Source organism: Somniosus microcephalus, chromosome 33 (assembly GCF_052327205.1).
Source record: "Somniosus microcephalus isolate GS21.2 chromosome 33, FLI_Smic_1.0, whole genome shotgun sequence".
NCBI classification, from domain to species: Eukaryota; Metazoa; Chordata; class Chondrichthyes; order Squaliformes; family Somniosidae; genus Somniosus; species Somniosus microcephalus.
The window spans coordinates 34,571,360-34,591,948 of record NC_141019.1 but is presented as its reverse complement, the minus strand read 5'-3'; the positions used below and the strand labels follow the sequence as shown (position 1 = coordinate 34,591,948).

Below are 20,589 nucleotides of genomic sequence, written 5' to 3'. Positions count from 1 at the left end.
CTTACATTCTATACCACGGCTCTGACAGCACGGTGCTCCTTAGTACAGCCCCTCCGACAGTGCGGTGCTCCTTAGTACAGCCCCTCCGACAGTGCGGCGCTCCCTCAGTATTGCCCCTCCGACAGTGCGGCGCTCCCCCAGTATTGCCCCTCCGACAGTGCGGCGCTCCCTCAGTATTGCCCCTCCGACAGTGCGGCGCTCCCACAGTACCGCCCCTCCGACAGTGCGGCGCTCCCTCAGTACTGCCCCTCCGACAGTGCGGTGCTCCTTAGTACCGCCCCTCCGACAGTGCGGGACTCCCTCAGTACCGCCCCTCCGACAGTGCGGCGCTCCCTCAGTACTGCCCCTCCGACAGTGCGGCGCTCCCTCGGTACTGCCCCTCCGACAGTGCGGCGCTCCCTCAGTACTGCCCCTCTGACAGTGCGGCGCTCCCTCAGTACTGCCCCTCTGACAGTGCTGCGCTCCCTCAGTACCGCCCCTCCGACAGTGCGCTGCTCCCTCAGTACTGCCCCTCCGACAGTGCGGTGCTCCTTAGTACCGCCCCTCCGACAGTGCGGCGCTCCCTCAGTACTGCCCCTCCGACAGTGCGCCGCTCCCTCAGTACTGCCCCTCCGACAGTGCGGCGCTCCCTCGGTACTGCCCCTCCGACAGTGCGGCGCTCCCTTGGTACTGCCCCTCCGACAGTGCGGCGCTCCCTCAGTACTGCCCCTCCGACAGTGCGGCGCTCCCTCAGTACTGCCCCTCTGACAGTGCGGCGCTCCCTCAGTATTGGCACTGGGGGAGTGTCAGCCCAGATTTTTGCGCTCGAGTCTCTGGAGTGGGGGGTTCGCAGCCATGACCTTCTGCTTCAGAAGCGAGCAAGAGTGCGCCACCCACCGGGCCACGGCCAACACAGGTTTGGTAACTGATGTCTCTCTCTCTCTCTTTTTCTAGGTGACGGGAGACATGCACCAAGTTTTGGCTGCCAAAGGCTACCGCCTGCAGTGCCGCGGGCTGGTCAAGGTCAAGGGCAAAGGGGAGATGATGACCTACTTCCTGAGCCAGGGTCCAGCCAACAGTTAGCAGGGTTTCAGCGGGCAAGGAAGCGGAGCGGGGGAAAAGCAGGAAGAACCCGGCCGGATCCATCGCGACACGGCTTTGCTTATCTGAGTGACATTGAGGGAGACGCCTTGCTGCAAGGGGAAGAGAAACAAAAATGGTGCCTGAACTTAGTATCGGAGTAAAACTCTTCTGTGAAGACTATTCTGGTGCCGCTGTTGAGGAATTTTGAACACATGAGGAACGGAAAACAATACTTTTTAAGATTACCTGAAAATGATTTATTTATTTTTTTTTTTTTTTTTTTGGCTTGGCAATTAAACTCTTGGAAGTTGACCAAAGAAAACAGCGTGGCTTTTGGGGGTTCGGTGGGGACAACCGCAAAGTGACGAGTGGAAACCGCGGGAGTTCCGTCTCCGCCGCCAGCCCGTGTTGAGGCGGCCAGCCCGCCGGACTTTTTACTCTTGCGTGACGGGAGGTGGCTTTGCAAGAATTCCAACCACATCTGACGAAGATCTTTCCCTCTCTCCTTCCCTCCTCCTCCTCCTCCTTTCGGCATGGTGCACAGTTCCTGTCTGCGGTGTTTGGCTCCTCCCTTTCATTTGGTGATCGCCAGCGAAGGGGGAGGGGAAGAAGCCCTTCGTCCGAATGAGTCGAAGGTTTTATAAATTGGACCACCGCGCTTGGGGGAGAAGGGGTGTGTTTTAGCGGACTGCGATGATTCGAGGGGGGCTAGGGTTGCGGAACTCTTGGCTGAAAGCTCAGAATGTGGTTATGTTTTCGGCGGGTGGGTGCTGTTAATAAATTTTGGAAAGCTGGGGAGGGGGGGTGAAGGAAATGAAAGACTTTGTGAATTTTGCCTCCACTCCGCCGGACATATTTTTAGTTCCTTAAACCATTTGGGGCACTTGTACTGTAACTACCAACTGTACGCTGACAGAGGGGAGCGGGACTGATTGGAGAGCTCATTCAAAGAGCCGGCACAGGCGCCATGGCCGAATGGTCTCCTCCTGGGCCTCGCTCTTTGCTCTCTCTCTCTGTCTCTCTCTCTGTCTGTCTCTCTCTCTCTCTCTCTGCCTGTCTCTCTCTCTCTCTCTGCGTGTATCTCTGTCTCTCTCTGTCTTTGTGTGCATGTCTCTCTCCGTCTGTCTGTCTTTACGTGTCTGTCTCTGTCGCTCATCCTCTCTCTCTGTGGCTCTCTCCCTCTCTGTCTGTCGCTTACCCTCTGTCTGTCTGTTTCTCTCTCTCTCTCTGCCTGTCTCTCTCTCTCTGCGTGTATCTCTGTCTCTCTCTGTCTTTGTGTGCATGTCTCTCTCCGTCTGTCTGTCTTTATGTGTCTGTCTCTGTCGCTCATCCTCTCTCTGTGGCTCTCTCCCTCTCTGTCTGTCGCTTACCCTCTGTCTGTCTGTTTCTCTCTCTCTCTCTGCGTGTATCTCTGTCTCTCTCTGTCTTTGTGTGCATGTCTCTCTCCGTCTGTCTGTCTTTATGTGTCTGTCTCTGTCGCTCATCCTCTCTCTGTGGCTCTCTCCCTCTCTGTCTGTCGCTCACCCTCTGTCTGTCTGTTTCTCTCTCTCTCTCTGCCTGTCTCTCTCTCCGTGTATCTCTGTCTCTCTCTGTCTTTGTGTGCATGTCTCTCTCCGTCTGTCTGTCTTTACGTGTCTGTCTCTGTCGCTCATCCTCTCTCTCTCTGTGGCTCTCTCCCTCTCTGTCTGTCGCTCACCCTCTGTCTGTCTGTTTCTCTCTCTCTCTATTCACCAGGGTATTGTAACACGGGACACTGCGTGAGAACATTTTAGACGCTTACACGAGGAAGGATCGGGAAGTCTATCGCCGGGAGAGGGAAGACAAAAAGGAGGAGAGAAAGAGAGAAAGAAATGTTTGAATATTGTTCGCACCATGAGGTATTGGAGTGTGTACGCAAACACTGACTAGGTACTTGAGAGACGATGCTTGTATTTAATTTTATCTTCTTAAGCAGAATCTGCACACTATTACAAGGCCGAGACACGGTTTATATTTCTTTGATTTTTGTTTTCCAAGCGCATCTACAATGTTAGCTCCAGGACCATCGCTGTATCCTTCACTCGCGAGCTTTTTTTTGATACATACTGTACGGGGGCGTGGGTTCCTGTATGAGCCAAGCATACAGGCCCAAGGGGCGGGGCGGGGCGGGGGGGGGTTAGTGCTAGAGAATGGGGATTATATCCAGATTCTATCACTGAAATGCAAAAATAAAGAGCAGACTGTCTTTCTACATTTACATTATTTATCTTTTGGTGGAAAAGAGAATTTCTCCGGCCCCTTTCCCCACCTCAGGACGTCCCAGAGCGCTTTGCGGTCAATGAAGTACTTTTTTTTGAACTGTGGTCACTGTTGTAATGTAAAGATCGCGGCAGACAATTTGCACACAGCAAGCTCCCACAAACAGCAGTGTATAACGACCGGATAATCTGTTTTTAGTGATGTTGATTGAGGGATAAATATTGGCCCCAGGACACCGGGGAGAACTCCCCCACCTGCTCCTCTTCGAAATAGTGTCACGGGATCGTTTACATTCACCTGAGAGGGCATCCGACAGTGCGGCGCTCCCTCCGTACTGCCCCTCCGACAGTGCGGCGCTCCCTCAGTACCGCCCCTCCGACAGTGCGGCGCTCCCTCAGCACTGCCCCTCCGACAGTGCGGCGCTCCCTCAGTACTGCCCCTCCGACAGTGCGGCGCTCCCTCAGTACTGCCTCTCCAACAATGCAGCGCTCCCTCAGTACCGCCCCTCCGACAGTGCAGCGCTCCCTCAGCACTGCCCCTCCGACAGTGCGACGCTCCCTCAGTACTGCCCCTCCGACAGTGCGGCGCTCCCTCAGTACCGCCCCTCCGACAGTGCGGCGCTCCCTCAGTACTGCCCCTCTGACAGTGCGGCGCTCCCTCCGTACTGCCCCTCTGACAGTGCGGCACTCCCTCAGTACTGCCCCTCTGACATTACGGCGCTCCCTCAGTACCGCCCCTCCGACAGTGCGGCGCTCCCTCCGTACTGCCCCTCTGACAGTGCGGCGCTCCCTCAGTACTGCCCCTCCGACAGTGCGGCTCTCCCTCAGTACTGCACTGGGAGTGTCAGCCTAGATTATGTGCTCAAGTCTCTGGAGTGGGACTTGAACCCACAACCTTCTGACTCAGAGGCAAGCGTGCTGCCCACTGAGCTACAGCTGACACTGTAATAAGGAAATTCAGGAGAAACGTCTTTACCCAGAGAGTGGTGAGAATGTGGAACTCGCTACCACAGTGGTTGAGGTGAATAGCACAGATGCATTCAAGGGGGAAGCTAGATAAGCACATGAAGGAGAAAGGAATAGAAGGATATGCTGATAGGGTGAGATGAAGAGGGGTGGGAGGAGGCTCGTGTGGAGCATAAACACCGGCACCGACCAGTTGGGCCTGTTTCTGTGCTGTAGATTTGATCTAATGAGAAATGGGTTGAGGTTTCCACCCTGAGCTCACTGACTAGTGGGTGGGAGAGGGAGAGGGGGAGGGAGAAGAGGTGGGAGAGGGGGTGTGAAGAGGGAGAGGGGGTGGGAGAGGGAGAAGAGGTGGGGGGGGCAGAGTAGGTGAGCGGGAGAGACGAGGGAGAGGGAGGGACGGGTGTAGGAGAGGGTAAGAGGGAGGGAGAGTGTAAGAGGGAGGGGAGTAGAGAGGGGGTGTATGAGAGGGAGGGACTGGGGGTAAGAGATGGGGTAGGAGAGGGAGAAGGGGGTAGGAGAGGGAGAAGGGGGTAGGAGGGAGAAGGGGTAAGAGGAAGGGAGGGTAGGAGAGGGAGAGGAGAGAGGGAGAGACATGGTAGGGGAGAGGGCGAGACGGGGTAGGGGTAGGAGAGAGGGAGTGGAAGAGGGACAGTGGGTGGGAGAGGGAGGGAGGTACGAGGAGGGGGGGAATGTTAGGATTGTGGTTTAAGTCCTGGTGGCTGCTTTGCTCCTGATGAAAATTCACAAACAAATAAACAGGACCCGCTGAGCGACAAGCGGGGGTCCCCAGCCCTGCGAGACACCGGAGTGGAGCGAAGGCAAGACTCTTGCGGGAGCGGTGTGGGGTGGGGTGGGGAGGGTGCAATACCTGACCAGGCCCAGAGAACCACCAGCTGGGTGAATCCCTCTCTCCCAGGCCCCCACCCCACCAAACCCCGCCAAAGTCAGGAGACTCGGAAGGCAAGAACAAAGGCTCCTGATCAAATGGTCCCACACCGCTGGAGAGGGAGAGGGAAGGAGGCGGGTGTCAATTCGAAGCCGTTGGTCGTGACCCTTTGCGGGCAATGCCCCAAACCCTCAGGGCATGGTTGATGTAAAGGGCTGACAGTGAAAGTCGGCTCTGACCTTGACGTGACTTGCTTTATCAGGGCTGACGCTTCTGGTGCATAAACAAGGAGGGATACCGTTGGCTTGGCAACGCCTTGGCACACCGGGCTCGGCAACACCCGCCATACCAACAACCAGGCGCTTCCCTCACAGTTATAGGAACAGGAGGAGGCCATTCAGCCCCTCGGGCCTGTTACATTAGGAACAGGAGGAGGCCATTCAGCCCCTCGAGCCTGTTACATTAGGAACAGGAGGAGGCCGTTCAGTCCCCTCGAGCCTGTTACATTAGGAACAGGAGGAGGCCATTCAGCCCCCCTCGAGCCTGTTACATTAGGAACAGGAGGAGGCCATTCAGCCCCCCTCGAGCCTGTTACATTAGGAACAGGAGGAGGCCGTTCAGCCCCCTCGAGCTTGTTACATTAGGAACAGGAGGAGGCCATTCAGTCCCCTCGAGCCTGTTACATTAGGAACAGGAGGAGGCCATTCAGCCCCCCTCGAGCCTGTTACATTAGGAACAGGAGGAGGCCATTCAGCTCCCCTCGAGCCTGTTACATTAGGAACAGGAGGAGGCCATTCAGCTCCCTCGAGCCTGTTACATTAGGAACAGGAGGAGGCGATTCAGCCCCCTCGAGCCTGTTACATTAGGAACAGGAGGAGGCCATTCAGCCTCTCCAGCCTGTTACATTAGGAACAGGAGGAGGCCATTCAGCCTCCCTCGAGCCTGTTACATTTGGAACAGGAGGAGGCCATTCAGCCCCCCTCGAGCCTGTTACATTTGGAACAGGAGGAGGCCATTCAGCCCCCTCGAGCCTGTTACATTAGGAACAGGAGGAGGCCATTCAGTCCCCCTCGAGCCTGTTACATTTGGAACAGGAGGAGGCCATTCAGCCCCCTCGAGCCTGTTACATTAGGAACAGGAGGAGGCCATTCAGCCTCCCTCGAGCCTGTTACATTTGGAACAGGAGGCGGCCATTCAGCCCCCCTCCAGCCTGTTACATTAGGAACAGGAGGCCATTCAGCCCCTCGAGCCTGTTACATTGGGAACAGGAGGAGGCCATTCAGCTCCCCTGGAGCCTGTTACATTAGGAACAGGAGGAGGCCATTCAGCTCCCTCGAGCCTGTTACATTAGGAACAGGAGGAGGCCATTCAGCCCCTCGAGCCTGTTACATTAGGAACAGGAGGAGGCCATTCAGCCTCCTCGAGCCTGTTACATTAGGAACAGGAGGAGGCCATTCAGCCCCCTCGAGCCTGTTACATTAGGAACAGGAGGAGGCCATTCAGCCCCCCTCGAGCCTGTTACATTAGGAACAGGAGGAGGCCATTAAGCTCCTCGAGCCTGTTACATTAGGAACAGGAGGAGGCCATTCAGTCCCCTCGAGCCTGTTACATTAGGAACAGGAGGAGGCCATTCAGCCCCTCGAGCCTGTTACATTAGGAACAGGAGGAGGCCATTCAGCCTCCCTCGAGCCTGTTACATTTGGAACAGGAGGAGGCCATTCAGCCCCCCTCGAGCCTGTTACATTTGGAACAGGAGGAGGCCATTCAGCCCCCTCGAGCCTGTTACATTAGGAACAGGAGGAGGCCATTCAGTCCCCCTCGAGCCTGTTACATTTGGAACAGGAGGAGGCCATTCAGCCCCCTCGAGCCTGTTACATTAGGAACAGGAGGAGGCCATTCAGCCTCCCTCGAGCCTGTTACATTTGGAACAGGAGGCGGCCATTCAGCCCCCCTCCAGCCTGTTACATTAGGAACAGGAGGAGGCCATTCAGCCCCTCGAGCCTGTTACATTGGGAACAGGAGGAGGCCATTCAGCTCCCCTGGAGCCTGTTACATTAGGAACAGGAGGAGGCCATTCAGCTCCCTCGAGCCTGTTACATTAGGAACAGGAGGAGGCCATTCAGCCCCTCGAGCCTGTTACATTAGGAACAGGAGGAGGCCATTCAGCCCCCTCGAGCCTGTTACATTAGGAACAGGAGGAGGCCATTCAGCCCCCCTCGAGCCTGTTACATTAGGAACAGGAGGAGGCCATTAAGCTCCTCGAGCCTGTTACATTAGGAACAGGAGGAGGCCATTCAGTCCCCTCGAGCCTGTTACATTAGGAACAGGAGGAGGCCATTCAGCCCCTCGAGCCTGTTACATTAGGAACAGGAGGAGGCTGTTCAGCCCCCTCGAGCCTGGTACATTAGGAACAGGAGGAGGCCATTCAGCCCCCCTCGAGCCTGTTGCATTAGGAACAGGAGGAGGCCATTCAGCCTCTCGAGCCTGTTACATTAGGAACAGGAGGAGGCCATTCAGCCCCCTCGAGCCTGTTACATTAGGAACAGGAGGAGGCCATTCAGCCCCCTCGAGCCTGTTGCACAGGAACAGGAGGAGGCCATTCAGCCCCCCTCGAGCCTGTTACATTAGGAACAGGAGGAGGCCATTCAGCCCCCCTTGAGCCTGTTACATTAGGAACAGGAGGAGGCCATTCAGCCCCTCGAGCCTGTTACATTAGGAACAGGAGGAGGCCATTCAGCTCCCCTGGAGCCTGTTACATTAGGAACAGGAGGAGGCCATTCAGCTCCCTCGAGCCTGTTACATTCGGAACAGGAGGAGGCCATTCAGCCCCTCGAGCCTGTTACATTAGGAACAGGAGGAGGCCATTCAGCCCCCTCGAGCCTGTTACATTAGGAACAGGAGGAGGCCATTCAGCCCCCCTCGAGCCTGTTACATTAGGAACAGGAGGAGGCCATTAAGCCCCTCGAGCCTGTTACATTAGGAACAGGAGGAGGCCATTCGGTCCCCTCGAGCCTGTTACATTAGGAACAGGAGGAGGCCATTCAGCCCCTCGAGCCTGTTACATTAGGAACAGGAGGAGGCTGTTCAGCCCCCTCGAGCCTGGTACATTAGGAACAGGAGGAGGCCATTCAGCCCCTCTCGAGCCTGTTACATTAGGAACAGGAGGAGGCCATTCAGCCCCTCGAGCCTGCTACATTAGGAACAGGAGGAGGCCATTCAGCCCCCTCGAGCCTGTTACATTAGGAACAGGAGGAGGCCATTCAGCCCCCTCGAGCCTGTTACACAGGAACAGGAGGAGGCCATTCAGCCCCCCTCGAGCCTGTTACATTAGGAACAGGAGGAGGCCATTCAGCCCCCCTTGAGCCTGTTACATTAGGAACAGGAGGAGGCCATTCAGCCCCCTCGAGCCTGTTAAATCAGGAACAGGAGGAGGCCATTCAGCACCCTCGAGCCTGTTACACAGGAACAGGAGGAGGCCATTCAGCCCCCTCGAGCCTGTTACATTAGGAACAGGAGGAGGCCATTCAGCTCCCTCGAGCCTGTTACATTAGGAACAGGAGGAGGCCATTCAGCCCCTTGAGCCTGTTCCACCATTCATGAGGTCATGGCTGACCTGTGACTCAACTCCATATACCCACCTTTGCCCCGTATCCCTTAATAGCTTTGGTTGAGGGATAAATATTGGCCAGGACACTGGGGAGAACTCCCCTGCTCTCTTTCCAATATTGCCGTGTGATCTTTTACATCCGCCTCGGTTTAACGTCTCATCTGAAAGGCAGGACCTCAATAGTACAGCGCACTCCCAGTATTGCCCCTCTAACAGTGTGGCGCTCCCTCAGTACTGCCCCTCCAACAGTGCGGAGCTCCCTCAGTACTGACCCTCCGACAGTGCGGCGTTCCCTCAGTACTGCCTCTCCGACATGCAGCGGAGTGCTCCCTCAGGACTGCCCCATCAACAGTGCAGTGCTCCCTCAGTACTGCCCCTCCGACAGTGCATCGGAGAGCTCCCTCAGTACTGCCCCTCCAACAGTGCGGCGCTCCCTCAGTACTGCCCCTCGGACAGTGCGTCGGAGAGCTCCCTCAGTCCTGTCCCTCCGACAGTGTGGGGCTACCCACCGAGCCAGGGGAGATGGAAACTCACCTTTGGTGAGAGAGATATTGGGTTGACCATCGGTTCAGGTTTAGACTGGACGTTCTTGGAGGTGCTGAAGGAGGGTTAGAGAGAGCGAGAATAACCACCCGGTCATTTTTATAATTGACAAACCAGCAGCAAGAGCACACGGGCGAGCAGACACGATTCGCATTTGCACGTGCACCAGGAGCAGGGCCCCGTCTCGCGCACACGCAACTCTTTCTTACCAAATGTGACAGACGTGATGTGGAAATCCCGGCACCCTTCATCCCTACCGCTCGTCCCGCCCATCACCCCTCGTCCACCCATCACCCCTCATCCCCCCCATCAACCCTCGTCCCCCCCCCCATCAACCCTCGTCCGCCGAACCCCAACTATCTTGTTTTGGCAAAAAGTGACGGCACATCTGGATGGCAGCTCTGCCAGGTGCTCGACCCCAAAAGGATATCCATCCCTTTAAATGTTTGCACCAGGACAATATTTACAGGCAGGCCGACATCTAATCACATGCTGTACCTGCCCTGGGAGTGTTTGATGGGGAGAGTGTAGAGGGAGCTTTACTCTGTATCTAACCCCGTGCTGTACCTGCCCTGGGAGTGTTTGATGGGACAGTGTAGAGGGAGCTTTACTCTGTATCTAACCCGTGCTGTACCTGCTCTGAGAGTGTTTGATGGGACAGTGTAGAGGGAGCTTTACTCTGTATCTAACCCTGTGCTGTACCTGCCCTGGGAGCGTTTGATGGGACAGTGTAGAGGGAGCTTTACTCTGTATCTAACCCCGTGCTGTACCTGCCCTGGGAGTGTTTGATGGGACAGTGTAGAGGGAGCTTTACTCTGTATCTAACCCGTGCTGTACCTGCCCTGGGAGTGTTTGATGGGACAGTGTAGAGGGAGCTTTACTCTGTATCTAACCTGTGCTGTACCTGCCCTGAGAGTGATGGGACAGTGTAGAGGGAGCTTCACTCTGTATCTAACCCCGTGCTGTACCTGCCCTGGGAGTGTTTGATGGGACAGTGCAGAGGGAGCTTTACTCTGTATCTAACCCGTGCTGTACCTGCCGTGGGAGTGTTTGATGGGACAGTGTAGAGGGAGCTTTACTCTGTATCTAACCTGTGCTGTACCTGCCCTGGGAGTGTTTGATGGGACAGTGTAGAGGGAGCTTTACTCTGTATCTAACCCGTGCTGTACCTGCCCTGGGAATGTTTGATGGGACAGTGTAGAGGGAGCTTTACTCTGTATCTAACCCGTGCTGTGCCTGCCCTGGGAGTGTGTGATGGGGACAGTGTAGAGGGAGCTTTACGCTGTATCTAACCCCGTGCTGTACCTGCCCTGGGAGCGATTGATGGAGCGTTTGATGGGGCTTTATTTACTCTGTATCTGACCGTGAGTGTTTGTTGCTGACACCCAGTCTCTGAAATGGCGAGTTCCGTTACCTGGTGACTAATGCTCCTTCATGGACGAGTGTAAAATTCATCGACTAAAATATGTCCCCATTAACTGCAGGGATATTGCTGGTGTTAAGTTATGAGAGAGCTCCTTCTAGTGGCGACATTTTGTATCTACGATATACACTGTACCGACAATGCAATTCACACCCTGTACATATGTACGCAGTTAAACCAACACGTGCCAACACTGAGTCCTGCTGCTGCCAATCCGCGTTTGTGTTTAGCTCTGTCGCTGCCTCTTTCTGCTGCTGTTCAGCGAGGTCGCCCGCCTGGATTGCTGGACATCCCCCATTATCGGAAGGACACAGAAGTTATAAAACACAAGAAATAGCAGCGGGAGGAGGCCATTCGGCCTGTCGTGCCTGTGCCGGCTCTTTGAACGAGCTCTCCAATTAGTCCCACTCCCCCCTGCTCTTTCCCCTGTAGCCCTGTGAATTTTTCCCCTTCACATATTTCTCCAATTCCTCTTTTGAAAGTTACTATTGAATCTGCTCCCACCGCCCTTTCAGGCAGCGCGTTCAAGATCACAACAACCCGCTGCGTTAAAAACATTCTCCTCATCTCCCCCTCTGGTTCTTTTGCCGATTATCTTCAATCTGTGTCCTCTGGTTACCGACCCTCCTGCCACTGGGAACAGTTTCTCCCTCTCTACTCGATCAAAACCCCTCGTAAATTTTGAACACCTCTATTAAATCTGCCCTTAACCTTCTCTGCTCTAAGGAGAACAACCCCAGCTTCTCCAGTCTCTCCACGTCACTGAAGTCCCTCATCCCCTGGTACCATTCTGGTCAATGTCCCCCTTAACTTTCTCTGCTCTAAGGAGAACAACCCCAGCTTCTCCAGCCTCTCCGTGTAACTGAAGTCCCTCATCCCCCTGGTACCATTCTGGTCAATCTCCCCTTAACCTTCTCTGCTCCAAGGAGAACAACCCCAGCTTCTCCAGTCTCTCCATGTAACTGAAGTCCCTCATCCCCTGGTACCATTCTGGTCAATCTCCCCCTTAACCTTCTCTGCTCTAAGGAGAACAATCCCAGCTTCTCCAGTCTCTCCATGTAACTGAAGTCCCTCATCCCCTGGTACCATTCTGGTCACTCTCCCCCTTAACCTTCTCTGCTCTAAGGAGAACAATCCCAGCTTCTCCAGTCTCTCTACGTAACTGAAGTCCCTCATCCCCTGGTACCATTCTGGTCAATCTCCCCCTTAACCTTCTCTGCTCTAAGGAGAACAATCCCAGCTTCTCCAGTCTCTCCACGTAACTGAAGTCCCTCATCCCCTGGTACCATTCTGGTCAATCTCCCCCTTAACCTTCTCTGCTCTAAGGAGAACAACCTCAGTTTCTCCAGTCTCTCCACGTTACTGAAGTCCCTCATCCCCCAGGTACCGTTCTGGTAAATCTGCTCCGCACCCTCTCCAAGACCCTTAACATCCTTCCTAAAGTGCGGTGCCCAGAATTCGGACACAGTACCCCAGCTGAGGCCTAAGCGGTGATTTATAAACGGTTTAGCGTGACATCTTGCGGAAAGCGATTGTACAGACGCGATCCCCCATTTCATGAAAGATTTACCTTTTATTTGCGGAGGGTTTTTTTTTTGCTGCAGAATTGTATATCTACATTACATGTCTGGACGGCGCCATTCTTCAACTGCTGCCGTCAAGGTGTTTGAGCGGTTCCCCCTCGACGCATCCCTCCTTCAGGCAAGTCGCGGGAAGGATCAGAAGCGCCGACCGGACGTTGGTAAAATTCGGGAGGGAGGGAGGGAACCTCTGGGCCCCCTTCCGTCTGTAAACGATAATTCCTCCGCAGGAGAGTGGGGCGAGCGTACTTGATCAGAATAACGAGAATTGTGGATTCGTCAATGCCATGCGGTCAATGTACCTGTGGGGATTAAAGACACAGGTGGGGCTCCCAGCTCAGTCAGGGTTACGTGTGAAATCAGGAACCCCTCTCTACCCCGATCCGCTCCCTTCTTTATTCCGTTCATTACACCATCTTGGCTCTTTCCCACCCCCCTCCACCCAAACCCAGCTCCTTCCTCTGACACTTGCTTTTCATTTTACTGAAACTCTATACTTGGAGCACCGTGCACAGTTCTGGGCTCCGTATACCTTGGTCAGACCACACTGGGAGCACTGTGCACAGTTCTGGTCTCCGTATACCTTGGTTAGACCACACTTGGAGCACCGTGCACAGTTCTGGTCTCCGTATACCTTGGTTAGACCACACTTGGAGCACTGTGCACAGTTCTGGTCTCCATATACCTTGGTTAGACTACACTTGGAGCACTGTGCACAGTTCTGGTCTCCATATACCTTGGTTAGACCACACTTGGAGCACTGTGCACAGTTCTGGTCTCCGTATACCTTGGTTAGACCACACTTGGAGCACTGTGCACAGTTCTGGTCTCCCTATACCTTGGTTAGACCACACTTGGAGCACCGTGCACAGTTCTGGTCTCCATATACCTTGGTTAGACCACACTTGGAGCACTGTGCACAGTTCTGGTCTCCGTATACCTTGGGTAGAGCACACTTGGAGCACCGTGCACAGTTCTGGTCTCCGTATACCTTGGGTAGACCTCACTGGGAGCACTGTGCACAGTTCTGGTCTCCGTGTCCCTTGGTTAGACCACACTGGGAGCACTGTGCACAGTTCTGGTCTCCGTATACCTTGGGTAGACCACACTTGGAGCACCGTGCACAGTTCTGGTCTCCGTATACCTTGGGTAGACCACACTTGGAGCACCGTGCACAGTTCTGGTCTCCATATACCTTGGTTTACCACACTTGGAGCACCATGCACAGTTCTGGTCTCCATATACCTTGGTTAGACCACACGTGGAGCACTGTGCACAGTTCTGGTCTCCATATACCTTGGTTAGACCACACTCGGAGCACTGTGCACAGTTCTGGTCTCCATATACCTTGGTTAGACCACACTCGGAGCACTGTGCACAGTTCTGGTCTCCATATACCTTGGTTAGACCACACTTGGAGCACTGTGCACAGTTCTGGTCTCCATATACCTTGGTTAGACCACACTGGGAGCACTGCCCACAGTTCTGGTCTCCGTATACCTTGGTTAGACCACACTTGGAGCACTGTGCACAGTTCTGGTCTCCATATACCTTGGTTAGACCACACTGGGAGCACTGCCCACAGTTCTGGTCTCCATATACCTTGGTTAGACCACACTTGGAGCACCATGCACAGTTCTGGTCTCCGTATACCTTGGTGAGACCACACTTGGAGCACTGTGCACAGTTCTGGTCTCCGTATACCTTGGTTAGACCACACTTGGAGCACTGTGCACAGTTCTGGTCTCCGTATACCTTGGTTAGACCACACTTGGAGCACTGTGCACAGTTCTGGTCTCCGTATACCTTGGTTAGACCACACTTGGAGCACTGTGCACAGTTCTGGTCTCCGTATACCTTGGTTAGACCACACTTGGAGCACCGTGCACAGTTCTGGTCTCCATATACCTTGGTTTACCATACTGGGAGCACCGTGCACAGTTCTGGTCTCCGTATACCTTGGTTAGACCACACTTGGAGCACTGTGCACAGTTCTGGTCTCCGTATACCTTGGTTAGACCACACTTGGAGCACTGTGCACAGTTCTGGTCTCCGTATACCTTGGTTAGGCCACACTGGGAGCACTGTGCACAGTTCTGGTCTCCATATACCTTGATTAGACCACACTTGGAGCAGCGTGCACAGTTCTGGTCTCCATATACCTTGGTTAGACCACACTTGGAGCACTGTGCACAGTTCTAGTCTCCGTATACCTTGGTTAGACCACACTTGGAGCACTGTGCACAGTTCTGGTCTCCGTATACCTTGGTTAGACCACACTTGGAGCACTGTGCACAGTTCTGGTCTCCGTATACCTTGGTTAGACCACACTTGGAGCACTGTGCACAGTTCTGGTCTCCATATACCTTGGTTAGACCACACTGGGAGCACCGTGCACAGTTCTAGTCTCCGTATACCTTGGTTAGACCACACCTGGAGCACTGTGCACAGTTCTGGTCTCCGTATACCTTGGTTAGACCACACTTGGAGCACTGTGCACAGTTCTGGTCTCCATATACCTTGGTTGGACAACACTTGGAGCACTGTGCACAGTTCTGGTCTCCGTATACCTTGGTTAGACCACACTTGGAGCACTGTGCATAGTTCTGGTCTCCATATACCTTGGTTAGACCACACTTGGAGCACTGTGCACAGTTCTGGTCTCCGTATACCTAGGTTAGACCACACTTGGAGCACTGTGCACAGTTCTGGTCTCCGTATACCTTGGTTAGACCACACTTGGAGCACTGTGCACAGTTCTGGTCTCCGTATACCTTGGTTAGACCACACTTGGAGCACCGTGCACAGTTCTGGTCTCTGTATACCTTGGTTAGACCACACTTGGAGCACTGTGCACAGTTCTGGTCTCCGTATACCTTGGTTAGACCACACGTGGAGCACTGTGCACAGTTCTGGTCTCCATATACCTTGGTTGGACAACACTTGGAGCACTGTGCACAGTTCTGGTCTCCATATACCTTGGTCAGACCACACTGGGAGCACTGTGCACAGTTCTGGTCTCCGTATACCTTGGTTAGACCACACTTGGAGCACTGTGCACAGTTCTGGTCTCCGTATACCTTGGTTAGACCACACTTGGAGCACTGTGCACAGTTCTAGTCTCCATATACCTTGGTTAGACCACACTTGGAGCACTGTGCACAGTTCTGGTCTCCGTATACCTTGGTTAGACCACACTTGGAGCACTGTGCACAGTTCTGGTCTCCATATACCTTGGTTAGACCACACTTGGAGCACTGTGCACAGTTCTGGTCTCCGTATACCTTGGTTAGACCACACTTGGAGCACTGTGCACAGTTCTGGTCTCCGTATACCTTGGTTAGACCACACTTGGGGCACTGTGCACAGTTCTGGTCTCCGTATACCTTGGTTAGACCACACTTGGAGCACTGTGCACAGTTCTGGTCTCCGTATACCTTGGTTAGACCACACTTGGAGCACTGTGCACAGTTCTGGTCTCCATATACCTTGGTTAGACCACACTTGGAGCACTGTGCACAGTTCTGGTCTCCGTATACCTTGGTTAGACCACACCTGGAGCACCGTGCACAGTTCTGGTCTCCATATACCTTGGTTAGACCACACTTGGAGCACTGTGCACAGTTCTGGTCTCCGTATACCTTGGTTAGACCACACTTGGAGCACTGTGCACAGTTCTAGTCTCCGTATACCTTGGTTAGACCACACTTGGAGCACTGTGCACAGTTCTGGTCTCTGTATAACTTGGTTAGACCACACTTGGAGCACTGTGCACAGTTCTGGTCTCCGTATACCTTGGTTAGACCACACTTGGAGCACTGTGCACAGTTCTGGTCTCCATATACCTTGGTTAGACCACACTTGGAGCACTGTGCACAGTTCTGGTCTCTGTATAACTTGGTTAGACCACACTTGGAGCACTGTGCACAGTTCTGGTCTCCATATACCTTGGTTAGACCACACTTGGAGCACTGTGCACAGTTCTGGTCTCCGTATACCTTGGTTAGACCACACTTGGAGCACTGTGCACAGTTCTGGTCTCCGTATACCTTGGTCAGACCACACTGGGAGCACTGTGCACAGTTCTGGTCTCCGTATACCTTGGTTAGACCACACTTGGAGCACTGTGCACAGTTCTGGTCTCCGTATACCTTGGTTAGACCACACTGGGAGCACTGTGCACAGTTCTGGTCTCCGTATACCTTGGTTAGACCACACCTGGAGCACTGTGCACAGTTCTGGGCTCCGTATACCTTGGTTAGACCACACTTGGAGCACTGTGCACAGTTCTGGTCTCCGTATACCTGGGTTAGACCACACTTGGAGCACCGTGCACAGTTCTGGGCTCCGTATACCTTGGTTAGACCACACTTGGAGCACTGTGCACAGTTCTGGTCTCCGTATACCTTGGTTAGACCACACTTGGAGCACTGTGCACAGTTCTGGTCTCCGTATACCTTGGTTAGACCACACTTGGAGCACTGTGCACAGTTCTGGTCTCCGTATACCTTGGTTAGACCACACTTGGAGCACTGTGCACAGTTCTGGTCTCCGTATACCTTGGTTAGACCACACTGGGAGCACCGTGCACAGTTCTGGTCTCCATATACCTTGGTTAGACCACACCTGGAGCACTGTGCACAGTTCTGGTCTCCGTATACCTTGGTTAGACCACACTGGGAGCACTGTGCACAGTTCTGGTCTCCGTATACCTTGGTTAGACCACACTTGGAGCACTGTGCACAGTTCTGGTCTCCGTATACCTTGGTTAGACCACACTTGGAGCACCGTGCACAGTTCTGGTCTCCATACACCTTGGTTAGACCACACTTGGAGCACCGTGCACAGTTCTGGTCTCCCTATACCTTGGTTAGACCACACTTGGAGCACTGTGCACAGTTCTGGTCTCCATATACCTTGGTTAGACCACACTTGGAGCACTGTGCACAGTTCTGGTCTCCGTATACCTTGGTTAGACCAAACTTGGAGCACTGTGCACAGTTCTGGTCTCCGTATACCTTGGTTAGACCACACTTGGAGCACTGTGCACAGTTCTGGTCTCCGTATACCTGGGTTAGACCACACTTGGAGCACTGTGCACAGTTCTGGTCTCCGTATACCTTGGTTAGACCACACTTGGAGCACTGTGCACAGTTCTGGTCTCCGTATACCTTGGTTAGACCACACTTGGAGCACTGTGCACAGTTCTGGTCTCCGTATACCTGGGTTAGACCACACTGGGAGTACTATGCACAGTTCTGGTCTCCGTATACCTTGGTTAGACCACACTTGGAGCACCGTGCACAGTTCTGGTCTCCGTATACCTTGGTTAGACCACACTTGGAGCACTGTGCACAGTTCTGGTCTCCATATACCTTGGTTAGACTACACTTGGAGCACTGTGCACAGTTCTGGTCTCCATATACCTTGGTTAGACCACACTTGGAGCACTGTGCACAGTTCTGGTCTCCGTATACCTTGGTTAGACCACACTTGGAGCACTGTGCACAGTTCTGGTCTCCCTATACCTTGGTTAGACCACACTTGGAGCACCGTGCACAGTTCTGGTCTCCATATACCTTGGTTAGACCACACTTGGAGCACTGTGCACAGTTCTGGTCTCCGTATACCTTGGGTAGAGCACACTTGGAGCACCGTGCACAGTTCTGGTCTCCGTATACCTTGGGTAGACCTCACTGGGAGCACTGTGCACAGTTCTGGTCTCCGTATACCTTGGTTAGACCACACTGGGAGCACTATGCACAGTTCTGGTCTCCGTATACCTTGGGTAGACCACACTTGGAGCACCGTGCACAGTTCTGGTCTCCGTATACCTTGGGTAGGCCACACTTGGAGCACCGTGCACAGTTCTGGTCTCCATATACCTTGGTTTACCACACTTGGAGCACCATGCACAGTTCTGGTCTCCATATACCTTGGTTAGACCACACTTGGAGCACTGTGCACAGTTCTGGTCTCCAGATACCTTGGTTAGACCACACTCGGAGCACTGTGCACAGTTCTGGTCTCCATATACCTTGGTTAGACCACACTCGGAGCACTGTGCACAGTTCTGGTCTCCATATACCTTGGTTAGACCACACTTGGAGCACTGTGCACAGTTCTGGTCTCCATATACCTTGGTTAGACCACACTGGGAGCACTGCCCACAGTTCTGGTCTCCATATACCTTGGTTAGACCACACTGGGAGCACCGTGCACAGTTCTGGTCTCCGTATACCTTGGTTAGACCACACTTGGAGCACCATGCACAGTTCTGGTCTCCGTATACCTTGGTTAGACCACACTTGGAGCACTGTGCACAGTTCTGGTCTCCGTATACCTTGGTTAGACCACACTTGGAGCACTGTGCACAGTTCTGGTCTCCGTATACCTTGGTTAGACCACATTTGGAGCACCGTGCACAGTTCTGGTCTCCATATACCTTGGTTTACCACACTGGGAGCACCGTGCACAGTTCTGGTCTCCGTATACCTTGGTTAGACCACACTTGGAGCACTGTGCACAGTTCTGGTCTCCGTATACCTTGGTTAGACCACACTTGGAGCACTGTGCACAGTTCTGGTCTCCGTATACCTTGGTTAGACCACACTTGGAGCACTGTGCACAGTTCTGGTCTCCGTATACCTTGGTTAGACCACACTGGGAGCACAGTGCACAGTTCTGGTCTCCATATACCTTGGTTAGACCACACTTGGAGCACTGTGCACAGTTCTGGTCTCCATATGCCTTGATTAGACCACACTTGGAGCAGCGTGCACAGTTCTGGTCTCCATATACCTTGGTTAGACCACACTTGGAGCACTGTGCACAGTTCTAGTCTCCGTATACCTTGGTTAGACCACACTTGGAGCACTGTGCACAGTTCTGGTCTCCGTATACCTTGGTTAGACCACACTTGGAGCACTGTGCACAGTTCTGGTCTCCATATACCTTGGTTGGACAACACTTGGAGCACTGTGCACAGCTCTGGTCTCCGTATACCTTGGTTAGACCACACTTGGAGCACCGTGCACAGTTCTGGTCTCTGTATACCTTGGTTAGACCACACTTGGAGCACTGTGCACAGTTCTGGTCTCCATATACCTTGGTCAGACCACACTGGGAGCACTGTGCACAGTTCTGGTCTCCGTATACCTTGGTTAGACCACACTTGGAGCACTGTGCACAGTTCTGGTCTCCGTATACCTTGGTTAGACCACACATGGAGCACTGTGCACAGTTCTGGGCTCCGTATACCTTGGTCAGACCACACTGGGAGCACTGTGCACAGTTCTGGTCTCCGTATACCTCGGTTAGACCACACTTGGGAGCACCGTGCACAGTTCTGGTCTCCGTATACCTTGGTTAGACCACACTTGGAGCACTGTGCACAGTTCTGGTCTCCGTATACCTTGGTTAGACCACACCTGGAGCACTGTGCACAGTTCTGGGCTCCGTATACCTTGGTTAGACCACACTTGGAGCACCATGCACAGTTCTGGTCTCCGTATACCTTGGTTAGACCACACTTGGAGCACTGTGCACAGTTCTGGTCTCCGTATACCTTGGTTAGACCACACTTGGAGCACTGTGCACAGTTCTGGTCTCCGTATACCTTGGTCAGACCACACTGGGAGCACTGTGCACAGTTCTGGTCTCCGTATACCTTGGTTAGACCACACTTGGAGCACTGTGCACAGTTCTGGTCTCCGTATACCTTGGTTAGACCACACCTGGAGCACTGTGCACAGTTCTGGTCTCCGTATACCTTGGTTAGACCACACTTGGAGCACCGTGCACAGTTCTGGTCTCCATATACCTTGGTTAGACCACACTTGGAGCACCGTGCACAGTTCTGGTCTCCATACACCTTGGTTAGACCACACTTGGAGCACCGTGCACAGTTCTGGTCTCCCTATACCTTGGTTAGACCACACTTGGAGCACTGTGCACAGTTCTGGTCTCCATATACCTTGGTTAGACCACACTTGGAGCACTGTGCACAGTTCTGGTCTCCGTATACCTTGGTTAGACCACACTTTGAGCACTGTGCACAGTTCTGGTCTCCGTATACCTTGGTTAGACCACACTTGGAGCACTGTGCACAGTTCTGGTCTCCGTATACCTTGGTTAGACCACACTTGGAGCACTGTGCACAGTTCTGGTCTCCGTATACCTTGGTTAGACCACACTTGGAGCACTGTGCACAGTTCTGGTCTCCGTATACCTGGGTTAGACCACACTGGGAGTACTATGCACAGTTCTGGTCTCCGTATACC

At 53.7% G+C, this 20,589-nt stretch overlaps 2 protein-coding genes across 2 annotated transcripts in view; one reads left to right on the top strand and one right to left on the bottom strand.

Moving 5' to 3' along the window:
- The window catches only part of LOC147097151 (adenylate cyclase type 5-like), an 85,511-nt gene extending 82,461 nt beyond the window's left edge, over positions 1–3,050 (top strand). Inside the window, exon 16 of the mRNA XM_085973026.1 lies at positions 934–3,050. Coding sequence (XP_085829152.1) covers positions 934–1,062 — 129 coding nt within the window. The 3' untranslated portion in view covers positions 1,063–3,050. The remainder of the gene's footprint in view (positions 1–933) is intronic.
- A 9,236-nt stretch (positions 3,051–12,286) lies between these two features.
- Positions 12,287–20,589, bottom strand: part of spmip11 (sperm microtubule inner protein 11) — a 66,267-nt gene continuing 57,964 nt past the window's right edge. The window contains exon 5 of the mRNA XM_085972561.1: positions 12,287–12,609. Coding sequence (XP_085828687.1) covers positions 12,561–12,609 — 49 coding nt within the window. The 3' untranslated portion in view covers positions 12,287–12,560. The remainder of the gene's footprint in view (positions 12,610–20,589) is intronic.